We start from the raw sequence: 22,529 nt of genomic DNA, 5'->3' as shown, positions 1-22,529 counted from the left end.
ATACATATTTTCGGAGGGGTGAGCCAGGGTCCGTGTAGGTCACGAGGGGTGAAGCCAGTGAGGCAATGGCGGCCTCTGTCCGTGTGAATCGGAAAGACGACTGGGGGCTTATTACCGGCCTGGGGAGAAGTGTAACTTGTTGGGAGTGAGCGGCCAGAGCCCCTGCGACATCTCCAGCCGAGAACAGTCCGAGGCATTGTCTTACCTAATTATGGCGGATGGACTTCTTTTTGTTTCCCATTCGGCATGCCTGTCTGATTCTCTTTTTGCCCGACCGCTAGCTCCGACAACGTTGAAGTGTGCTAATTAGAAAAGAAATGGTCCTAGTAATTATGTCAACTCTTATTAACGGCGATGACAATGAGCAATATTATTTTTACTCAATGTTTTGTGTAGGAGACCCTGCTTCCAATGCTCATTAAAAAGAAAACATGCCCCGATAGCCGAGAAAGTACTCCCACGTCGGAGCTCCTTACATGTTCACAGCAGAGAGGTGCTGCACTCTGTGGAGTGGCAGAGACATGAAGTTATTGCCCTAATTAAAAGAAGTTGAACAGTCTCTAAAAACTTTTGCATCACTACAGTTGGCTCCTTTGGCTGCAAACGTAATCAAGTCACAGGAGACTTAAATTCTTAAAAAAAAAAAAAAAAGCAAAGATCTTTTCATTTTAATAGTTTATTAAATAATTTCACAAACTGAAAAAAAGTTTCATGTTCAAAAGTATGAATAATTAGGGAACATTTAATCAAGGTAGATCTACAAGTCAGAGAGAAATCCAGAGAAAAGCAACAACTTTCAAAAAAAAAGAAAAAGATTATTTAGAGAACAGCAGTTGTACAGAGGAGTCTGATGAGAAGACATCAGCAATGTTAGTGAGCATTTTGCTCTATTTAATCAGAATGCAGTCCTTGAACTTGACTGTGAATGTCTGAACATGTTCATAGCGTACTGGTGAATGCAACGACTGCAATCACTGTGAAATCCAAACAAAAAGATAAATCACTTCTTGGGCTTCTCCAAGATGTTTAGGAACTTTCCTCTGGTCATTTCTCTGGCTGGAAAACAAGAAAACACATATTTTAGATAAACTACAGCACAGTGTCAGAGACCTTTCAACAGTCTTCTTAGTAAGTTGTTAAAATCAGAAACAAATCAGTCTTGTGCAACACTTGGTTACAGCTCTAACAACTTCAGAAAAGCTTGTTAGTAATGCACAGCATGTATTTAATATCTCCAGTGTCACATCGGGAGGCAATTTATACAAACATCTGTTCATCCAGGACATGAAAATCAACATAAAATTGAGACGTAACTACCAAAGAGTCTTGTGATTACAAAATTGTTGGCTCGCTGTAGTGAGGTACAGGTACTTAGACCTATGCATGTATAAAAGTATTAATGTGTATGTGATTTAAGAAGCAAAAATGATTACAGGTTATGAATAGTGACAGACACTAACAGAAACATAATACTCATTCAAGTATTAAGATGAATAATTGAGTGAGTGAAGGCTTCATTGTTAGGGTTGCGCAATGAACTTAGTAGTTGCCAGCCTAGAGGTCCCATTGATAAATGTACGGGGCTGTGACAGGTCATCCTCCCCAAGAAATATTACATTATTCAGACAAGATGCACACTGTCCTAAAAAACTATGAGTTGCTAGTTTAGTTAAAACTCTGGATACAACTGTTTTAAATCTGTTGGTTTTCTTCCCTTTTTTCTTATAATTTAACTCTGTGGAAGCTGATGCTTCAGATGAGAAGAAATTTAAACATAATACACAGTGAGTGCAGCAGCCTCACTTGCTATTAAAATGTTATGTTATTAAGGGGCGGCCAATCAGAAAGAAGGGGAGAATTGAGGAAAGAAGAGAAGAGCCCAGTAAGGAGGATTATTTTCAACTCTGAAAATAGAATAAAATGTGAAAATTAAAAAAAAAAGAGGTGGAAAAGAGCATAATAGATCCTTCTATATTGTATCTACAGGAGATGAGTCTTCATACCGTTTAGATTTTCCATTATAACAGAGTGTAAGCTATTTAATTTGAAATGTGTATAATGAACAGCAATTTTATCACATCCACACACTAATAAAAGACCAACCCTACCAACACAGTCGCTTACTGTCACTATAGCACCAGATAAAGAAATGTATTCAAGTGGGATTCAGTGAACAAGGTTTTGCCAGCATCTTGGCACCGAGTCTTGAAACATAATCGTCCCTGCTGAAGATCCTTTGTTAAAATGGCTTTCTCTGGGAGACCAATCATTGCTGAGGCTTTTCTATCAAAGACAAACCCGAGTGTGAATATAGAGACTACAGACAGTTTCCTGCAGCATCATCATAAACCCCACAGAGGCACCTTCTTGGTACAGTAATTACTCTACTCGAGATTAGAAGACGATCAGCCTCTCTGCTTCAACTACAGATTTTAAAAAGCACAAAGCTTAGATCGCCTTCTTTACTGTTACAAATGTTGTACATCAGACAAATAAATGATGACAGAGCAGCAGACAGCACTTATTTTAAATGGGCTTTAAGCACAAAGTCGCCCACCTTCATAACGCCTGTTTGGTGTCTGCGTGTGCTGGTGCAGAGGGGCCCCGCCTCCTCTGTCCAATGTGGCTAATGAAAAAGCCAGGGCAGTTAGTAATTTAGATGAGTTGCCCAGGGTGGAATGATAATGGTGCATCTGGGCGTGGGGGCCATGTCACCTTGAGGTGTCCATCATTAGGTTGAAGATGATGCTAACTGGAATGGGATGGGTTCATTTTCCAATTTTCCATCTCTTCAAATCACCCTAAACGGAGTCATCAACGGACCTCTGGCCACGCATAGGATTCTTTAGATTGAAGTGAAGCCATCAAAATTAGGCAAGGGAAAGCAATTACACTGGGATGACCCTTAAACTGGCAGAAAGATGGTGTCACTATTATTTGAAGCAGCATCAGAAGGAACGGTAAAAGGGCAGCAGTTAATATTTGCATTTTTAACATGAAATGCTTCTCTCCTTCTTATTATCAATTTCTCCAACCCGTGACGAGCTCAACCTGTAAAACAGATCAAAGATAGCAGTGCCTCTCCTGAGATTACGCGCCCTGCTGAATGTCTCATTCACTGTTACAGCTGCAGCCTCCAGCATGCTTCTGTAATATACTCATGTACAGAATTTTTATAAATGCTCAGAGATATGACAGCTACAATGTACAGAAAAAACAGCAACGTAGTAGAGTCTATGGCCTTAAATGTGGTGCAGCATTCTGCTGTTCATGCAACAGGGATAATAAAAATTATGCCTATTTGTGGAGTGATGATATATTCAAGTAAAGTACAAAATCTCTCAGTCACACAGTTCAATTCAATTTTATTTTTTAGCGCCAACATACAACAAGAGTGACCTGAACGTAATGACATTACAATATTAGAGAGTAAACTCCAACAATCAGATATAAGCGAGCACTTGGTGACAGTGAGAAGGAAGAACTCCCTTTTAACAGGAAGAGACCTCCATCAGAACAAGGTTCAGGACAGAGCAGCCAGATGCCATGACTGGTTGGGGGTTGAGGGGAAAGACAAGACAAAAACTATTGCAAGGGAAGATATATGTTAACAGCTGTCTGCAGTGGTTATCTAGTTAGTGCACAATAATCACACTTTTTATTGCAGGACTGAGTAGACTAGACATAAATAAAATTTTGAAGACAGCCTTTGTCTTCTCCCATTCAGACTGCATTTGCACGTCAATGGCTGTGTCCCAATTCAGGGTCTGCAGCCTTAAAGGCCGCATTTTAAGGCCGATTATGTCACAGCGACGCGACGAAGGCTGTCCCAATTCAAGGGCTGCTCGAAATGCGGCCCTCAAATGCGTCCTTCATTTCCCTGAATTTTAAGGACGTGGCGGTGTAGACTTCATGACCCAACGTATCCCAGAATGCATAGCGCGGCGCTGGGTGTGGATAATTTTGCCGGAAAAAAACGGCGGATGAGGGGCGCCCGAAGAGTAAACTTTAAACTTTAAGTAAGTACTGAATATTATGTCACTTATTTATGTGCAAATGTTTAATAACGAAGAACATTAAAACATTCCTGTTGGCCACATGTCTGCAAAGTTATGTGACGTTAGTGACGTTTGTACTAACTTGGTTTTACAGCCTTTACTTTAAAATATACGCCGTTCAATAGCTGAGCTTAATCTCACAGAGAATGATCAAAGCTCATGTAGCAACAAACAAATGAACAAAAGATTTTGTCCTTCATTTCTGTCAAACACAGCTGTATGACACGTTTCCAGCTGTTAGTATCATGGTTGCTAGGCAACCTGGGCAGCGCAACGGAGGCTAGAGCGTCCCATTTCACAAGCCTCGCACTTCCGGCCTTAGCGGTCTTTAAGTACGCGGCCCTTGTGGGCCGTTAAGGCTGCAGACCCTGAATTGGGATACAGCCAGTGTTTTCTACTTCGTATCCATGTTCTCTTTTCCCTGTAACTCATTTTGGATTTGAGCCCAGCATCCATGTTTACAAAGTATAGACGGACCAAAGTGGTACCCTCACAACCCAAAAATCACACATAGATTGCCATATACTGTAAACACACTCAGACGAAATTATGTATCTCAGATAAAATGTAACAATAAGTGGTTGATCTTAATTACAATGTTTATTTTGCTGGATCTGTCTTTTCGAGATTTTCTATGACTGATCAAAAGAGACTCCAATAGCTGTTCATTTTTGGAAAATAAACAAAAGAGCATTACTACAGAAAACCTGACTCACTCAAAAGCTTGCTGACCAACGCACACAAACACATACACACAGGCTTTGTCATACACCCGAAGAGATCAGATCAATACTGATTAGGGAGACTTAGAGATTTGTTTAGTTGATTAGAAAGGTCAATCACTAATTTTGCACTAAGTTAATCAGCATCTTGTTACGACTACCATCCATACTAAATGGCACCTCATGGATTCTGCAGGCCATCGCCTTGTCCTGTTGATTTGTTACCATCTAATTATCATTTAGCCCTAATGGCCACAGATTCCATCATCATATGTTATGGTAGGTTATCAAACACAGCCACAACATACAATATATGTCAATTTTACCTAAATTAAACATTCCCCTTGGCTTGATTTGCAAATTTAAAAAAAATAATAAGAAATTGTACCTTATCAGCCCCATACCCTCTGGATGTGGATTTTGGCTCTGATTTGGTCCACTGAAACAATGGAGATTAACCTATATCTGCAAGCGGCTAAGTATGCCAGGAAATATGCCCTCTGAAGTATCAGAGCCTGCACTGTTGCAACCCAAATGTTGCTGCAATTTTCTGCTCCACACTGGTAAATCATCCTCACTTGCCAAATCCCATGTGGACGAAAGGAAAATGCAGAGGAAACGCAGTGGTGTAACATCTCACTTTCCTCTCATTTACAACAAGTGATCTGCGTGCCATTGTAACAGCCCCCCTCCTACCAATCCCCTGTGTATAAAATGAGAGTAATGATCACTTTGCCCAACCCAAATCCCTCCCCCCACCACCACCACCCAAATGACATGCTCCCAGTGAGCTCCCGGATGCCTGTTAGAAGCCAGGACCGATGACCACCTGGGTTAACTGAAGTCGCAGACCCCAAGTCTGACGGACCCGATTCACTTTCATTAAGCGTTAAGAGGACTTATCTGACCCTCAATGACCATCGCCGAGAGGTGCTCAGCTATTACGGGGTGTAAGCTTTATTTAATGGATTTAACATCCACTTTCACTGCCCTTGTCCCCAGGGATGAGGGAGACACAGAGGAAATGACACACACAAACACTCAAGCATGGAAGGACTTGGAGGCACACATATTCATCCAACGCACCCGCTGAACACCCCCGCCTTGCTACACATACACCTGACGCTCATGTTTGTGTTCAAAATTCAATTACCCACTTATTGATACTTCACAGGGATATTTAAGATGCAGACACGAGCTGTGATTTCCCAGGGGAGCCACTGGTTCCTCTTTATGTCCCAACCGAGAGAGGCCCACCCCTCCTCCTCCTCCACCTCCAATGCATTTTCGCCCGGCTGACTGACACACACACACACACACACACACACACACACACACACACACACACACACACACACACACACACACACACACACCAAAACAAACACATCTGCACCTCCCAACCCCTGCCCCAGCCTATGCCTGTTCAAGAGGTGTCCTTATTAATAGGCAATCAGTCAAAAATCATTCATTAAAAAGCCTAAAAGGTTTTACACCCGCACTATGATTAGCTGGGAAAGAAAATCCAATGAATTCCTAATGCCTTTATGGAAATGAGGTGTCATTTCCGATCTGCTCAGGGAGGCAGCAGCAGGCAGGCAGGACTGAGGAGCAGTGAGTATGTGTGTTTGTGTGTTAGCTCTGCCTCTCTCACACAGCCCCAACACTGATTCTTGTATAAGATATGACGAAGCTCTGTCAGATACAGCTGCAACATGCTTATCATGGAAGGAGATGCTCATGTCAGCCTTTTGCAATATGTCTGTTGAACTACTTAAGAGTTTTCAAGATGATGAATGATGACGTGTATAATTATTAGTGCTAGTTATGAAATAAAACCCATCCATATTTTAGCAATGCCTGTGCGGGAGCCAATTTCAGAAAGCTAATAACAGAAAGCCTACAGGTACTAAGTGCTTAAGATGATTAAGAAGGTAAGAATTGAACCATCCTAGATGCTTATTTTACTTTCAGCACACATGAGGTGCCACTGTGAATGAGATGCACCACAATGCTGCCATTCATTCTAACTATGAGACCAAAGAAAAGCAGGGGACAGGTAAAAAGGCTAGCACAGGGAACTAGCAGAGGTTAGGAGGAGGAGGAAGAGTGGTAGCGGTGGTGGGGAGGTATCCTCTGTTCCTCATTCAGCTGTTGTCAGCTGAGGTACTTCATAACCACCCGCCCTGCGGTCAGCCCGCCCTGATGGATTGATGGAGGCACATTAGCACTAGTGGGGCCCAGTGAATGCAATCATATTCAGCAGCGGCATGCTTCTAATAGGCCGGAGATTGATCCTAAGGGTGTGGAGGAGGTGGTGGTGGATGAAGCCCCATTAGGAGCTGTCAAAGCAGGGTGACCTTCAGTCTCACCTTCACACAAGAAGATGCAACAGAGTTGGCCGGGGTATGTGCTGGGTGGCATCATGGCAGGAGAGAGGTAACGCAGGGTGCAACAGAAGCCACGACATATGATTGCACACCCAGAAGGCAACGAGTCGTGTCGTTTTTCTTTTTTTGGAATCGAATTATAAGTGATATTTTTCCTTACAATTTTTATAACAATGTGGAGATGACAAAATTATTTTGATTAGTTCTAGCGCCTGGCAAAATTTTGAGGGAGGAAAATATATTTAGGGTTAACTTTAAAACTTTAAAAGGGTGCATGTTCTGAATATATTATAGTAACCACTGCTGAGAAACATCTGATGTCACTGTTATAAGTTCATGAAAACACTCAACAACCACAACAACAACAAATTTTCTGTTGTTCTGTGTAATATGAATCTTCAATAACAACAACTAATGACACATTCTAGGGAAGACATGTTAAATGGCAGTCAGTTGAGGCCACAAGTGTGAGAGTGCAAAATCCCACCAGCTCCAGCAGCCGTGTTACCAGTCGTGTCAGTAGCTGAGGCCCTTCAGTGCATCCCAAAGGAACACTCAGCTTTCAATTACCTCCAATAACAGCACTTATCAGAGTCCTCAGCTTTCCCTAGAGACCACAGGCTTGATGCCCACGCTCAGTGGCCCACGACAGGGGTATTCATCATGGGGCGGAGTAACAGATGGGGCCTGAGGAATAGGCACGCGCCAAACCCTCTGGGACTAACTGGGCCAGCATCACACAGCCCTTTTTTAGGGTTGCTTGTGGGAGGAGGCTGTGTCCTTATCCCCCTCATATCCATGTTACATACATATGTACAAATATTAGAAAAAGCAAAAACCTACACTAATTCTGCTTAAGCGCATTCTAGGAAAAGGGACATTTCTGGTTCAAATCTCCTTTCTCACTGCAGTATGGTGGGCGGGTTTTCACTACTTGATTGTGCTCTGCCATTAACCAGCTCCAACTTTAATGGTCCACATGTTGAAGGGGGGAGGGCAGTAAATCCTGTCCTCTGCCCTCGCTCTGCCATGCCTCTGCGGAGTATGTTTACGGGTACTGAAGAGTGCACAAACATGATGAAAAAGTAGCTGAGATTTACAAGGCCTCCCCTGACAGCCCGGAAAAGGAGAAAATTAAACCAGAGAGCATTAAACAGGCACCGATTACAGGGCTGCTCTGACACCAATAATAACCGTCATTGCGTCCCGTCATCCCGGGGTACATGACATGATTGCAAAGCCTGCAGTCCTGCACCTATGACAGCTAACATCTTTATACCAGCCAGATTACATGCTTCTCCTGGTTTAGGCAAAGGCTGGGAGATCAGACATTTTTCAACTAAATAGATTTTAAAGTTATGGCTTATGCAACTAAAGCACAGGCACCCTGTTAATATTTATGTACCGACAGACATTTGTAGATGAGAGCATTGTAGCAAATCTTTGCCATTAAAATCACTCAACCATCTAAAAATCTCACATTGTTAGACAGTTGAACATGTGCTGCTTTCAAATTTTTATCAAAGCCTATCCATATTATTTTTTGCATTATTTGGCTCAGATTGTCTTTATTGACTCTTACAAAGTACTGCACTTCTAGTGTAATTGAGCCAAAATCTGACCATTTTGCCCTTAGGTGGTAATTTAATTGAGTTAGCAAACTTTCCATGTATATTTGTAAACATAAAAAAATGCTAAGGTTGTATTGCCATGACAGGGGTATATCACAGTTTTTCACCACTTGCATGCTTCTAAACTGGAAAAATTAAAACCGATTTTTCTCTTCGGGAAATATGAGCACTTAGCTACATCTCTCTAATCCACACTCCACAAGGATTATGACAATGGTGGCACTGAGGGAATGGATTAAAAATAGATTTTGCATCCATCAAATGCTTAGGCATTTGTCTCCTCTGGGCATACTTTTCTTTCTTACCATTCAAGTTTACCAATATTACCCTAAATACGGTATTTAAGGCGTTGAGGTCAACATGCTTGCTGTTAGACACAAGCTTTGGGAGTTGAAGTTACATTTTCATTTTTTTTTCTGTCTTTGGACAAAAGCATACAGGCCCACGTGAACTTAAATCTATTAGGATTTCTCAGTGTTATGATTCTTAAAGATGCTGGGAAGTTACTTCTTCCAGACAGAGAAGCAAAACCCAAGAGAGGCCTATGAGCACCATCTAGTGGTAACATGTGACCACATCCTTTTCGCACTCAGTGATTTTAAAGGTATAAAGGCTGGATTATCTGTACACTGGCATGTGTGTGCTGTTTGTGTACTTACACTCCTCTAAGCCCAGTTGGTATGCTAGATTCTGAAGTCCTTTGACCTTCTCCATCAGGTTGGCTGTGGTCAGGCTACCCAGCTCTACAGAAGGATAACAAGACCCATAATAAAAGCGCTAACCTAACTTCAGCAAAATGTTAACCATTTTGACAGGATTATATATTAAGTCTGCTTCTGTCCACCAGTCTTTCTGTTTAACACCAACTGTAACAAGTAAATTGAAAAATCTGTCTGGAAAAAACCCCATAATTTTAGCTATTTGGACCAACCTTTCAACATTTCAATATCCTCACTCTCCAGATCTGACATCCATTTTGGAGGTGAATTGCAGATGGGCTGTGATAAAGAGTTACAGATCACACATCATGAAGTGTGACAAGCCTATTTATGTTTCTAATGTGTAACTCAAACTCAGCCATATTAAATCTAACTCACAGTTTTACAAGATGCAGCAAATTCTGCGACTCCAGGCACTGTATGAGAGATCAGAGAATAATAAAGTTTATGCATAATAAAAGCTACGGTAACCAGTCACATAGGAGCAGGAGATAAACTTACACTGCTCTGGCCACAAGTCTGGTGACGCTCTATCCAACTTCTCAAAACTCAGCAATGACGACTCAAAATCATCACCTATCAAGACAAAGAAAACAAATTAGAGCCAGTAGATTTATGTTCCTACTGTAACCACGAGGGACGAACTGTGGGCGACGAATACAAGAATGACATTGTGGATGCAAGTGGCAAAATGATGCTTCAGCGTTTTCTTAGAGCTAATATTCCTCTGCATCAGAAGGAGCCACCTCAGGCATCTGACGAGCTAGGCACTAAATAGATGGATGGATTTTTACAGAGTAAAAACATCTTTATAAAAAAAAAAAAAATCTTTCACCCAGTGACAGTTGTGATAGGGTCCATTCTCCCTGCAACACTGAATAATCCTGAATAAGTGGTTTTTAGATACTTGTTAAACTGTAGCCAGCAGGGTTTAAGTGTCTCTGTTATGAGGAGGGAATTTTGTCAGCATGATTCGGGTTCACTTGTTCAGAAAAACATGGGTCTCCTAAAATCAATACATAGCTGTGTTTAATAATCACCTTTATCATATAATTAAAAACAATTCTATTTTGATTATAGAATAACAATGGTCCCATCTATATCAGATTCTATGGTACTCACAGTCACTAAACCTTATTTTGGACTGATAAGTCACAAGGCGCTCCATTAAAAAATAACAGATAAGGATCTATGTTTAGCAAGAATGGTGTTTCAGTGAAATTACAGGGATGTAATAGCCTTAAGAATTAACATAGAATTAAGTTGTCTATGTATACTTACAGCATGTCACAATTATATAAAAAGTGGAAAATGCTGGGCTGTTTACCAGCTTTCCAACAATGTATTTCACAAACTTTCACAAACACTGATTGACTGTGCACCATTATCTGCTCAGCAGTAACATGACCTGCACACAGTAGTGACAATACAGGCAGAAAATTGGGTCAGAGCCAATCTGTTGGGCAAATTGTGTGATAACACCTTATTTTAACAGCCTTGGGCATCTTCTTCCATGTTTAATGTCATGTACAGTACAGTGCAAAAGTCTTGAGCCACCCATCATTTCTTTGCATTTTCCTTCCACTGAGCCAGACTTTGACCAGTGTTGGCTAGTAGTTTTTCTTTGGCCATTTGTTACTTTTCCCCTTATTTTCCACCTTATGATTAATAGCTGACCATTTTCAGAGGATTGTTTGTCAAACCACTTAACACTGATTTATGAATTCATTCAAGCATACAAAAGCACTAAACTCAAGAGGTATTAGGCACTTTGTTACTAGCAGCCAATTGCAAAACATAATTTTCTCTAATTTCTTCAGTTGAATCTACAAAGAAATGACAAATATAACACGGACTGAAAATATAAAATAGCATTTCGCACATCAAGGAACCCAAAGAGCTATTACCCCCAAACCTGGCATATTTACAGAATGCAATGTGCATCTGAGGAAAATGTCAAAGTATGTCAAATTACACAAAGACTAGATTGGATGGATTGCAATGTTAAATTTTGGGTCAAATTACTCTGAATTTGTATGGATGAAATCACGAGAGAGGTACAACAGTGAGTGTCTACAGTCATCTGTAAAACACACGGTGCTTTACTGTTAAACATACAAGATGATCAATTTCAAGTACACAGCTTCCAGTAATAAGAATAACGAGATGTACAACACAGAAAAAAAACGTTGGGAAAAAAAAGAAGAAGAAAGCAATACAACCAAAACAAAAACACTATACTTGTTATGAAACTGGTCTAAGGAGGGGTGATTTAACCTGTTAGTAGTACAGCAGTAACTAACAGCTAATATTTTAGCTAGCAGGATGCACAGCTTCAGCTCTGTGAGTCAGACTACACGAAAGAATTCAAGCTTGCTACCCGCTCTTCTTCCCCATTTACTGGACCGAACACCGGGGCTAGTGAGGGCTTTAGCCAACAGAAAAACATGTCCAAACAGCAAAAATACGGCACTAACATGCGTATTCTGCCGTCTGTGGGTGTTCAAATAAAACAGGATTATAGTTCTTAACGGTTTAATGTGCTTAAAGATCTCAATTTTACATTTTATACACAGCGTCGCAGGGTAAAGAATTAGAATTTACCTCCATTTGGAGACGCCATCTTCACAATAATCACGTGATAAACGACAGCCAATGGCAGCGGCAGCAGCAGCTCTGACAGTTGACGAGTGTATGTGGTGTACTTCAGAAACACGCCACCAGGCGGCCCGCCGGTTTATTGTTATATCCAGCATTAAGTTCAAGTCAGAAAAAAATACAACGAACATTAAGTAACTGACGGTTATATTTGGGTCGGGGTGACTTCGGTTCCTACATTTAAACTAACAATATAACTTTGGGAGCACAGGAATATGTTTATACACCTGCAACCAAAGCAATGTATTATATTATATGTAATTATTTTCAAGGGGACCAATATCAAGCTGTTGCAGTGTTACTTTTTATGTTTTTACATGGATATTACTGGAATGATCTTTTGAACTCTATGACTTTTATCAGATTTCTAAACATTTCTGAGCTTTTGGGGATATCTCAAGTAGTCAATCATATTTTAATTATCAACACTGAAAATACCATGTCTAGTAAAGACATGCTTCATGTTATTGTACAGAACATAAAAACAATTTAAAGGTTTCCTTCAACTTCAAAAATGTAGAAAACTTTACATGTATAGATACAGAATGCAGTATCACTGTTTATTGATCACATTAAAATGTAAACAGAGTCGGTAATAGTCTTACATAGTATAAAAATAGTGTGTAACACACAGCACTAATGGCTAAATACAGTACCAAAATACTAAGTAATGAGTAAAATCAGAAAATCCCTAATCAAAATACAGTCTAATAGTTTCTAACTGTACAAAATTTAAAAACGAAAATCAGGGAGATGTAGCATTTAAACCTTTAAAACTTACTTTTTAAAAACTTTTTCCTTTCAGGCACTTTAGCTTATTGTTTTTAATTACAGTACACGTTAAATCTAGGAACAGAAGTTGTGATGTTAGTTAAGGCCTCTCAGAGACAAAGTTAAGATTCCCACTTACACCACAATCGGGCTTTCACATTGCATTGAGTTAGGTCTGCCTTAACAAGCATTCTTCATGCATGATAGACAACGTCAGGTGCAAATGCTGTGACACAAATACTAAGACACGTAGAATTTCAGTCAGTACCTTTTAAGAATCACTTCTTTGTGCAAACACTACTCTGTCAGTTTTAAGTCCCTTATACTCAGAACAGGTGCAAGTCACATCATTAGTGTCATCTTCCTGCAAAGCAGACTAGAACTCCCAGGAGTCCATCCACTTCAGATCAGCCATGGCGCTGCCCGGCTCGTGTGCTAGTGGACCCGTCATGCCATAGGACAGCGGATGAAACAGGTAGAAACTGACAGACAGTGAATGGATCAAAGTCAGTTACACTAAGTAGATGAAATACTTCCATTCTTGTGCTAAAATGGGCTATGAGATCTAAAGTCACAGCAGCAAGAAGTTCAGTGTAATTATTCTTTTAATATTTAGTAAGAATTAGCAGAGAAGCTTCTTTCTGAGAGCCAGATGAGAAGGTTGTAATCCTATTAGAATATCTGTATGATAGTCCATCCAAACTTGAAAACTGTATTAAATCTACATGATATACATGACAATATATAGCATATTAAGAGCACCTGCTTCCTTTAACTTAAATGATTTATCAATCATGATGGGCTGTAGGTATTAATCTTGTCATTAACTCTCAACAAAACAATAACAATCCTTTAATAATTCATAATCTTTTCATCCACAGCAAACAGAGTCTGCTACAAGAACTTCATGGCTAATTAAACCATTAGGACCATCAAGAGCATCAATCAAAGTATAAAACAATAGTTGGACTATCATAAGGAACTACATTATGTAGCAGATACCTCACAGTAATGATAGGCTGTTTCTGACAGTGTTAAGAACAAGCTGATTCTTCATAGTACTCAGCTCACCTGTAAAGAATACTAAACAGAAGCAGCAGCTGCCCAGCTCGCTGGAACCAATAGGAATAAGGTGGGTGGAGTAGAAGGTCAGCACTTCTGAAAAGGATGTCTAACGTCAGTCCTGGAGGAAAAAAATACAATTATTTAACCAAAATTGCAAAAACTGTCTGTCAAGTATGCAAAACTGAGATAACTGTGTCCTAAACACTGTCGACTCTAATGCAAGCCATTAAGTGAAGTAAGCTGTAAGTGAAGTATTGGCGACACTTTCACCCACCAAACCTGCTGAAAAAAGGTTCTTATGTGTGGCTTCTACTTCACTTCTGTACCCCTGCACTCCCCTCTACACGTTATAGTTGGAATACAGAAATCCAGCACAGTTTGGTACCTGTTAACATGCTGCTGAAGAGCATTGCAGGGAAGTAGTGGTGAAAGTAGAGGATACGACCCATGGTAAAAAAAGGTGCATAATGCAGGAGCCAACCGAGCATCAGCAGTCCACCTCCTCTCACAAGCACAAGAGAATGCTCTGAATCACAGGACAATAACGCTTTACTTAAAGTCACGATGCAAACACATACTGTTAAGGCACCATTATTTACCATACCTATTCTTTGTTGGCCCAATGAAAAACCTCTTTGGGTGGCTATGGAAGCCACCGCCACCATGGTGAGATACAACCCCAAACTGGCCAGATTTATCCACCACACCACCTGAAAACCATTTTCACCATGAGGACACTGATCTGCTGGTTAAATGAGATTGTAAGCATAAAACTTAAAAACAAACTTACAGGGTTCCCCAGCAGGTAAACGCGGTACTCTGTCGCATTTACTCCTGAAAACCTCAAGCCCTTCACGGAAAGAAATTACATGAAGTTAAAAGATATTAAAAAAATAATTTTATTTATTTATATTTAAAGCACCTGGTAGTTGATTGGCCAGTGCCAAGGTTTGGAATTCATCTCATTGTCTTTGGGTTTTAAGCCACTATTTCCCTAAAAGACAATAAAATAAAATGAAAAGAAATGAAGATGCACTTTCTTTTAAAGCAGATGAGCTTATTTATTGTCTTATTATTACTTACTCTAAACATAACAATATGGGACTCCAGTAAGATTTCCAGAAAATTGGGCTTCAGCACAGACAGACTAATGTTGGGTACTGCCAGAACACACAATACACAACATGTTAGCTGCTGTCTGACATCAAGAAGTGCAAACACAAAATAGGAATGAATGAATTAATCATACATTTTGGATTAATATGGTCCTCAATGTTCCACTGAGAGCTTGGGGTCTCCTTCAAGTAGGGACTACAGGTCACCTCTATTTGTTCCCAGCCCCTAAACAGAAACAACACTTGTAGTGCGTTGTGTACAAATCGGTTGTGTACAAAGTCATCTCAAATTTAAAAGTATGCTCGTTTTACCACTTTGGAAGAGTTTTGCCAGAGGAGTAAAGCACACAGCCGGTAGCTCGATGTAGAAAGCGAACTTTGCTGCGCAGCACCTTTACTGGGTCACCCTTCCGACCTCCGCACACCTCCACCTGCCACAGGTCATTGGCGTCCCCTGTGCCATTCTAAGAACAGACCAAAAATAATTTTAGTGTTGGGGTACAGAACACCCATAAAACCCCAAAACAGAATAGGCAATAAATCTGTCGAGTCCAACTGAATCTGTATTTTTAGTGCAGATGTTATGTTAAAGCCTTCCTTACAATGCCATAACCTGTAACCTGGAAGTGCTTCTTGGTCAGAGGCGCCTCATGGAGGTGACTGTGAAGGTTACGAGTTGTCCTGAAAGAAAAACACACACACAAAGAGATTTGGGATAGAACTGAGACTGAATCACTTTAAATAAAATGTGCATTTTTCTTGTCACTCATAATACTTACTCTTTATGCTCCAGTCGAACGATATCACCATGGCGAACAAGATCAGGGTTGCCAGATTGAGCTTATTAAAAAAACAAAACCCCAAAACAATAGATATGAACAATAAAACAACAACTCTTTATCCCAGCTGGATTTTAACATTGTATTTGGCAACATTGTTAAATATATCAACGTCAGTTCCTCACAATTATTATCTTGTTGTCTGTGAACCACCCACAAGTTGTTGTAGTCCTTATGGAGGTAGGCTGTCACCTGTAAGCAAAGAAATTATAAGAAAACATTTAAAGTTAAAAAAACAAAGAAACTACAAATATAAATATATAAAATATTTCAGTTTTCAACAAGTAGCCTGACCTGCTGCTGCCTTGCGCCAACTCCTTCTGGGTATAAGTGCCAATGAGAGTGCAAATAACCTCCAGCAATACGGAGGTTTTTTATCGTAACGGTAGAGCCAAATGCCAGGTCTGCATGAGAAAATCAACAAATCATAGGATCACTACCATCGTCAGAAAATGTAAATTAATAAATTAAATTAAACTTTTTTTTGTTATGTCTCACATAACCACATAATGCACACAATCAAAAAAAATTTAAATAGCTAAGTGTTACAGGAAAAATGATTCTATGTTTCTTTACCTTCTTTTAAATGTACAAAGATGCCTTTTGTCTGCCCTCTGCCTATGGTTAGATTAGTTTAGAATTATCTTTTTAGACTTTCCCAGCAAACACATCTTGTTTCTGGGACATATTGTTTTAGATTGTTTTATCTTCCCTAGCTCTCTGCTGACGAGACTAGCACCATATATGGAGTTGTTTTATTTTATCTGTTTATTATTTGTTATCCTGTTCTCACTGTCTCTGTGCTCTGTGCCTATAAAAATTACCAAGCCACTGTGCATGGTGTGAGTTGTTCTTCGCAGCTCACCCGTGTACACGTTTGATAAAGAAAGTAACTTTGTCTCATTGTGTCTTTATTTCTCCTGGGTCTTTTGCAGAGTTTTCCCCCAACACTAAGAGACTTAATAAAGTCCAATTATTTTACTGTTAAACAATTAATTTGCATTTAATAATATTTATATTATAATAATAATAATGGATTGGATGTATATAGCGCTTTTCAAGGCACCCAAAGCGCTTTACGATACCACTATTCATTCACTCTCACATCCACACACTGGTGGAGGCAGCTACAGTTGTAGCCACAGCTGCCCTGGGGCAGACTGACAGAAGCGAGGCTGCCATATCGCGCCATTGGCCCCTCTGGCCAACACCAGTAGGCAAGTAGGGTAAAGTGTCTTGCCCAAGGACACAACGGCCAGGACAGAGAGCCCAGGGATCGAACCGGCAACCTTCCGGTTACAGATGCGATTCCCAACCCCCTGAGCCACGGTCGCCCCAATCTGTAATCTTACAGAACATATTTCTTTATATTTTGCTTCGAAGGAGCAAGACTTTGTTGCAATGCAGTTCCTTATTTTAAAAGTGCTCTTCTAAAAGTCTTTCTTTGGACATCGGCTGCTTTTTCACTCAGTTTCAGTCCAGTCCTCGTCTCTGATCACAGCAATATTTTTTGTCTGTTAAGCCACTTAAGAATCAATTTTAAATTGTTTCTTTAGGCACACTGTTAGTAGAACTCTGGTACAATAACATGCCATTTGTTTCCATTTATTTAGCAAAGATAACACAGTTTGACAGGCACAAAATTATTGCACCAAGGTGATTCCCAAAGTAAAAGTGGAAAACCTGGCATACATCATGTGAAGTGTGCCGTAAAAATAATTGAGGAAACTGGACAAGTGGAGGACAAAAGAAGAAATGCCAGGTCTAAAAACTAACTGTAGGAGATCAACAGCATCTAAAAGTCATGTCCTTAAGAAATGCATTTAGTCAAAGCTGTTAGGTTTGCTTTTGCACTGATCCTGAGAATGAGACCGATCTGTCTTCCCACAGCCTTTCCCGAAACCAAACCATACAGTTAGAGGAAAGCACAAAATGAAAACAGAACTTATCAGTGAGCGAAACAGAACCCAAATTGCTGTCTCCAAGTCTTCTGTGATTTATGCCACCGCAAATATCACAAACATAAATTTGTGTGATGCAATGTAGTATTGCAACGGCTTCGACTTTGTAATAAAGACTCGGACTGCGTTCTACAAACAAATGATCAAACAATTAGTAAATAATGATTAGTAATCAATATATCATTTGACATTTACGGTAAATAACTATTAACAATTGCTGAATTAACGATAGATTTCCCATTTATCAGCAACAGTTGATGTCAAGGTGTTACATCATGGAAACAAGTAAAATAATTACATTTATTCAGAGTGTCTATTGAAATGTTTTGAAAAGTAACAAGTGGTCCTTGCACCAACCGCTTAAGGGATTAAACCCTTGATAGTGAAATCCTTATAAAACTTTCCCAGGACAGTAAAATGTAAGCAAACCTTTCAGCCCATCTGGCTATCATATTAGAGGAATGTCTACGTTTCTCTTTGACCTCTTTTTCCACTTTCTGAGTAGCGTTTAAGTAAACACAGCTGCAGTGACATTTGGTTTTATTTAGAGCTCTGTTTGCAACTCACACTCAGGCATAGATGCATTGTGTAGGTTGTTCCCAATTAGACGAGACTGAAAGGCCGAACTGAAGAAACCATCTCCTGGTCCACTGGCAAGAAAAAAAACATAATGATTACTCACATAATACGGTGAATGTCAACATATGTGTACTTATTAAACACCCATTCTCACCTTTTGTTCAGCACAACAAAGTGGACAGCAAATATTGTAACATAGAGGATGACGGGAAGCAGGATGAGTGCAAAAGCCCGAGCAAGAAAGTGCTTTGCAATGTCCACCTGGTGCCAGGAAACATGAGGAAAAGGGCGGTCAAACCTCCAATAACCACTGACGATATCGGCACCAGTAAGCTTAGTAATATCCTGCTGTTTACCAGCGAGAGACTCATATCTCCCAGAAGTCTCCATAGGTCCCAGATTGTGTTCAGTCCCACCAGGATGATGACAAACAGACCCACAAACTTTACCCCCAAAGCCCCAGCAAGGTTTATACCAGTAAGTACCAACCAAAGCCACCAGGAGGCACTGAAGGACCTGGAAAAAGAAGAAAGAAAAGAAAAGATTCAGTAGGGAAGAAGGAAAGTAGTTAATATTATTAACAGGCCATAGTGAACCTTTCACCTTTGACAAACAGATTCTATTGGTGTCCTACCTATATCTCTGCTGGTTGAATTTCACCATACTCAGCACTGCTGCCATGATGAAAAACATGAGTATAGGGTCTAACAGGATGTACTGGGAGATGGTGATGCAGCCAGTGTCTGTCAGAAAGGTGTTGAACATATTGATTCACCTCAACATACACAGTAATCAAAGGAGGTATCAGCTGAAAAGGAAGACGATGACCAGGATGGAAAATCATTTTTAAGTCACTCTGAGTCAGAGTCATAGTGTAGTCATTTCTTCACTGCTTACATACTGTTCGTATGTGTAAGAAATCCATAGCAACTTTCATCATAAGACAATTAAATGATGATTTACCAAATATGAGCAAGGTAGCAGCGATGATAGCAGCGGTGCAGGAGTTAGACAGCTCCAGCACTATAAGGTAGGCAAAGATGGGGAGGAAGGAGCCCAGCGTGGCGCAAAACTGCAGGAAAGGAGGAAGAACAAACAAATCAGCACCTTGAATTCATTTCTTAGGTATTTCTTACATTTGTCTATTAAAACTGTATCGGCAATCAATTAGGAAATTCCATGTCGACTGCATACATGCTTCCAGTCTGACAATCTCTGAGACATTTCTTCATAAAGAAACTACCAATTTTGAGCTTTCTAATATTTTAAGTTTGCATATAAAATATACATATTTTGTGATGAAGTTAGGGGCATTATACATTTTCCCCAAACTAATTTTTTAAATATTTACATTTTTCTTTATAAGCACAGCCCCAGAGGGTACATTTCAATACTTGTGAAATTGACAGACTTTATGAAAAAGAGCATACATTTAGTATGGTGGTTAGCAATACCTCACAGAAAGAACGTTGGGTTCAAATCGACCATCCTACTGGGACCTTTCTGAGTGGAGTTTGCATGTTTTCCAGGTACTTTGGCTTCCTCCCACAATCCAGAAAGATACAGTTTGTGGGGTTAGGTTAACTGGTGATTACGCAGAAAATGCACTTCAGAAAAGGCCCCTGGGATCAGCACAAAAAGTCTTTTTTTGTATTAACATGCAAACTAATTTCAATTCAATTCAATAAAAATTTAATTTAGCAGATTTACTGTTAAGAATCATATCATAAACCAGGATTTTTTAATCAGGGAAATCAGAGAGTGTCAGACAGGGAATTCTTATATTTGGTCAATTCATGTTTTGACCCAAAAAGCAGTTTTCCAAGTGTGACAAGCAGCATACCCCTCTCATCCCCCAGTAGTTTTGGTTTTCATATTTATCTCCTGGCTTTATGAAAGGAAAGGTGCCATCGTAGCCACTCATGTAACCAGCCAGCCCTATCAGCATCTGCAACAGAGTGTCAAAGGTCAACAGGTACGGGACTGAAGAGCCTTGCATGAAGACAGACCAAAGACATACTCTGCCATCTCACCTTCCCAAGAGGAGGGTGGACATCAAAGAAGAAGGTCCTGTTGATGTAGTAGCTCCCCATTTTTCCAAAGTGAGTCTCATCCCAGCTGAAAGACCCAAATCACTCATCTTGTAAACAAGACTCAAAGTAAGCATTGCTTCATGGAGTAAATGTCACTCACCACACATGAGGGGGCTCAGTTATCATGTAGAGGCGTGTAGAAAAAGACAGCCCTGCCACCAGCATTAGCAGCACTTTGCTTGGAGACTCAATGCTTTCTCGAGCCAAAAACTGACCAGATGGTCCGTTTGAGGACTGTGTGTCACCTCCTGCTAAGTGTCCAGCAGTTTGACTGTTCTTGTCCTTGGACACAGGAGTGAATGTGGTCTGAAAGCTCTTTTCTGGTGTGGGGCATGTTTTCCTGTTCCGTAGTGCTAAGGTGTTCCACTTTGGAGTGCATTCTGCTTTTGCCATTAGGAAAATAATCCTGTAATACAAACGACTAGATCCCTTTCCCACCAGGTAAATCAGTATTTGGGTGATACTACCTAACCATATGATATGTGGTGATACCTAACTGCGCTGTCAGGGGGCGAGGAGCTAGACTCAGCACGGATATAAATAGGAAGAAACGTTTGAACAGCTAGCAGCACTTCTCAAAGCTGTGTGTCAAAACAGGCGATACAGACAGTGAACGTCACACCTACTCTACTCAACAAATTACAACACATGATATCAGTTACACTGCCCCCAACTTAATGACAAATTTCTTCAATAACCCCCCTCTCTAACTTTCTAGCTAAGTACGCCGCTGGTCCAATGGCGACATTTAGAACGATATTAGCTAGGAGCTAACAGTCTACAATTACTGCTTAATTAATCAGTGGTTTTACATTAGGAGGAGCCCGGCACCTTACGGGAGGTTGTAGCTCGAGTCAATGAAACACGTTTGAGACACGCTGGCTTCTAGGAGATGTATTTCTGTGTAATACATCCACGTATTTATGTGGACGATGGATGATGAAAGAATAAACTAAATTTCCCAAAATCCTTCTTCTTCTTCTTCTTCTTCTTCTTCAGTCAAGTTTAACGGCAGCTTGCATCCAAAACTGTTGCATTACTGCCATCTCCTGGCTGTTAACCGTCCGTCACTCCTGAACCCTCAGATCCTCATGATGAGACCAGTACTTCTCAAAAAACGAAAAACCACCACTTTCCCTTCACCACGACTTAACTTTTTAACCACTTGTTCAAACGTAAGTTCCTCCCAAAATCCTTCTGGGATGCCGTAGGGATACCTACGGATCCCTGAAAGGGTCATGTTGGCATGTTAGAAATTTTTCTTTGAGATTTTTCTAAAATATTGTTTGTTAATATTGTTTAATATTGTGTTTGTACATTTCCGTTTTCCTTAATACACTCATGGTATACTCACCAGATCAGGGAGCCGCTTTTTAGACTGCGAATAAACGCATTTAAAATTTGGCCAATGTGGAAAGGCGTGAATACGTTGGTGTAGTTCAGAAGTAAGCCCACTAGAGGGAAATATAGTATAATAAGTACGTTTAATTAATAAGAGAACATCTCACGGTAGATTTTGTTAACACAGTATGCACTTGCTGACCCCACACTCGTTAGCCTAGTGGATACACATTTTTTAGGAACTGGATTTGGTCCATCACTGATCAGTCTTGCGCTGCAATGTTGAATCATTTTTCTTTGACATTTTAAGCTTTTAATTTACCACAGTTTGAAGAAAAACGGTCAGCATGTTTGTGTGTGTTCATATCTGTCAACCCCTGCATTTAAAACAAGTGTATTAATTTAAATAAAATGTTATTTTGTCATAGATCATCCTAACAAATAGTTGTCAAAACAAAAGGAAAAGTATTATCTTTATTTAGCTTTATTTTGTATTTTTAAACGTAGTTTAAGAAATTTGTAGTGCAGTAGAAACAGGTGCAAATTGTAGGCTTTTGTTATGTTTTGAGTACAATTATTTTTTATTA

The 22,529-nt window shown here is 40.1% G+C and overlaps 2 protein-coding genes across 2 annotated transcripts; both read right to left on the bottom strand.

Annotated features, from left to right (window-relative positions):
- Positions 1–660: 660 nt before the first annotated feature.
- On the bottom strand, positions 661–12,167 carry lin52 (lin-52 DREAM MuvB core complex component). The gene is made up of 6 exons (XM_085391080.1): positions 12,125–12,167; positions 10,022–10,096; positions 9,899–9,936; positions 9,733–9,799; positions 9,461–9,544; positions 661–1,056 (listed from the first exon to the last, which is right to left on the bottom strand). The coding sequence occupies exons 1-6, from the start codon at positions 12,141–12,143 to the stop codon at positions 1,001–1,003; spliced, it is 339 nt and encodes a 112-aa protein (XP_085247206.1). The 5' UTR covers positions 12,144–12,167; the 3' UTR covers positions 661–1,000.
- Positions 12,168–12,684: 517 nt separating this feature from the next.
- On the bottom strand, positions 12,685–21,778 carry pomt2 (protein-O-mannosyltransferase 2). Its single transcript, XM_085391079.1, has 21 exons — positions 20,702–21,778; positions 20,542–20,626; positions 20,352–20,456; positions 19,472–19,580; positions 19,143–19,251; positions 18,865–19,024; positions 18,663–18,769; positions 18,497–18,579; positions 16,263–16,372; positions 16,094–16,160; positions 15,909–15,969; positions 15,732–15,810; positions 15,442–15,593; positions 15,264–15,355; positions 15,098–15,174; positions 14,937–15,008; positions 14,805–14,864; positions 14,619–14,724; positions 14,400–14,540; positions 14,021–14,132; positions 12,685–13,431 (listed from the first exon to the last, which is right to left on the bottom strand). The coding sequence occupies exons 1-21, from the start codon at positions 20,992–20,994 to the stop codon at positions 13,326–13,328; spliced, it is 2,286 nt and encodes a 761-aa protein (XP_085247205.1). The 5' UTR covers positions 20,995–21,778; the 3' UTR covers positions 12,685–13,325.
- Positions 21,779–22,529: the final 751 nt, after the last annotated feature.

The sequence above is a fragment of the Rhamphochromis longiceps genome, linkage group LG19, assembly GCF_057381845.1.
Source record: "Rhamphochromis longiceps isolate RC_006_pf linkage group LG19, R_longiceps_female_GT1.1, whole genome shotgun sequence".
Classification (NCBI taxonomy): domain Eukaryota; kingdom Metazoa; phylum Chordata; class Actinopteri; order Cichliformes; family Cichlidae; genus Rhamphochromis; species Rhamphochromis longiceps.
This window is presented reverse-complemented; position numbering and strand designations above follow the sequence as displayed.

Bases quoted from the DNA above. Each gene is read 5' to 3' on its own strand.
- lin52 (XM_085391080.1), bottom strand. The intron at 9,937-10,021 runs GTAAGTTTATCT...TCTCTCATACAG, and splicing joins AGACTTGTGGCCAGAGCAGT to TGCCTGGAGTCGCAGAATTT. The intron at 9,545-9,732 runs GTTGGTCCAAAT...ATCCTTCTGTAG, and splicing joins GGATATTGAAATGTTGAAAG to AGCTGGGTAGCCTGACCACA.
- pomt2 (XM_085391079.1), bottom strand. From the start codon at position 20,994: ATGGCAAAAGCAGAATGCACTCCAAAGTGGAACACCTTAGCACTACGG. The intron at 16,161-16,262 runs GTCAGGCTACTT...CTTTGCTTACAG, and splicing joins TTGGCGCAAGGCAGCAGCAG to GTGACAGCCTACCTCCATAA. The intron at 15,594-15,731 runs GTAAGGAAGGCT...GTCTGTTCTTAG, and splicing joins AGGTTACAGGTTATGGCATT to AATGGCACAGGGGACGCCAA.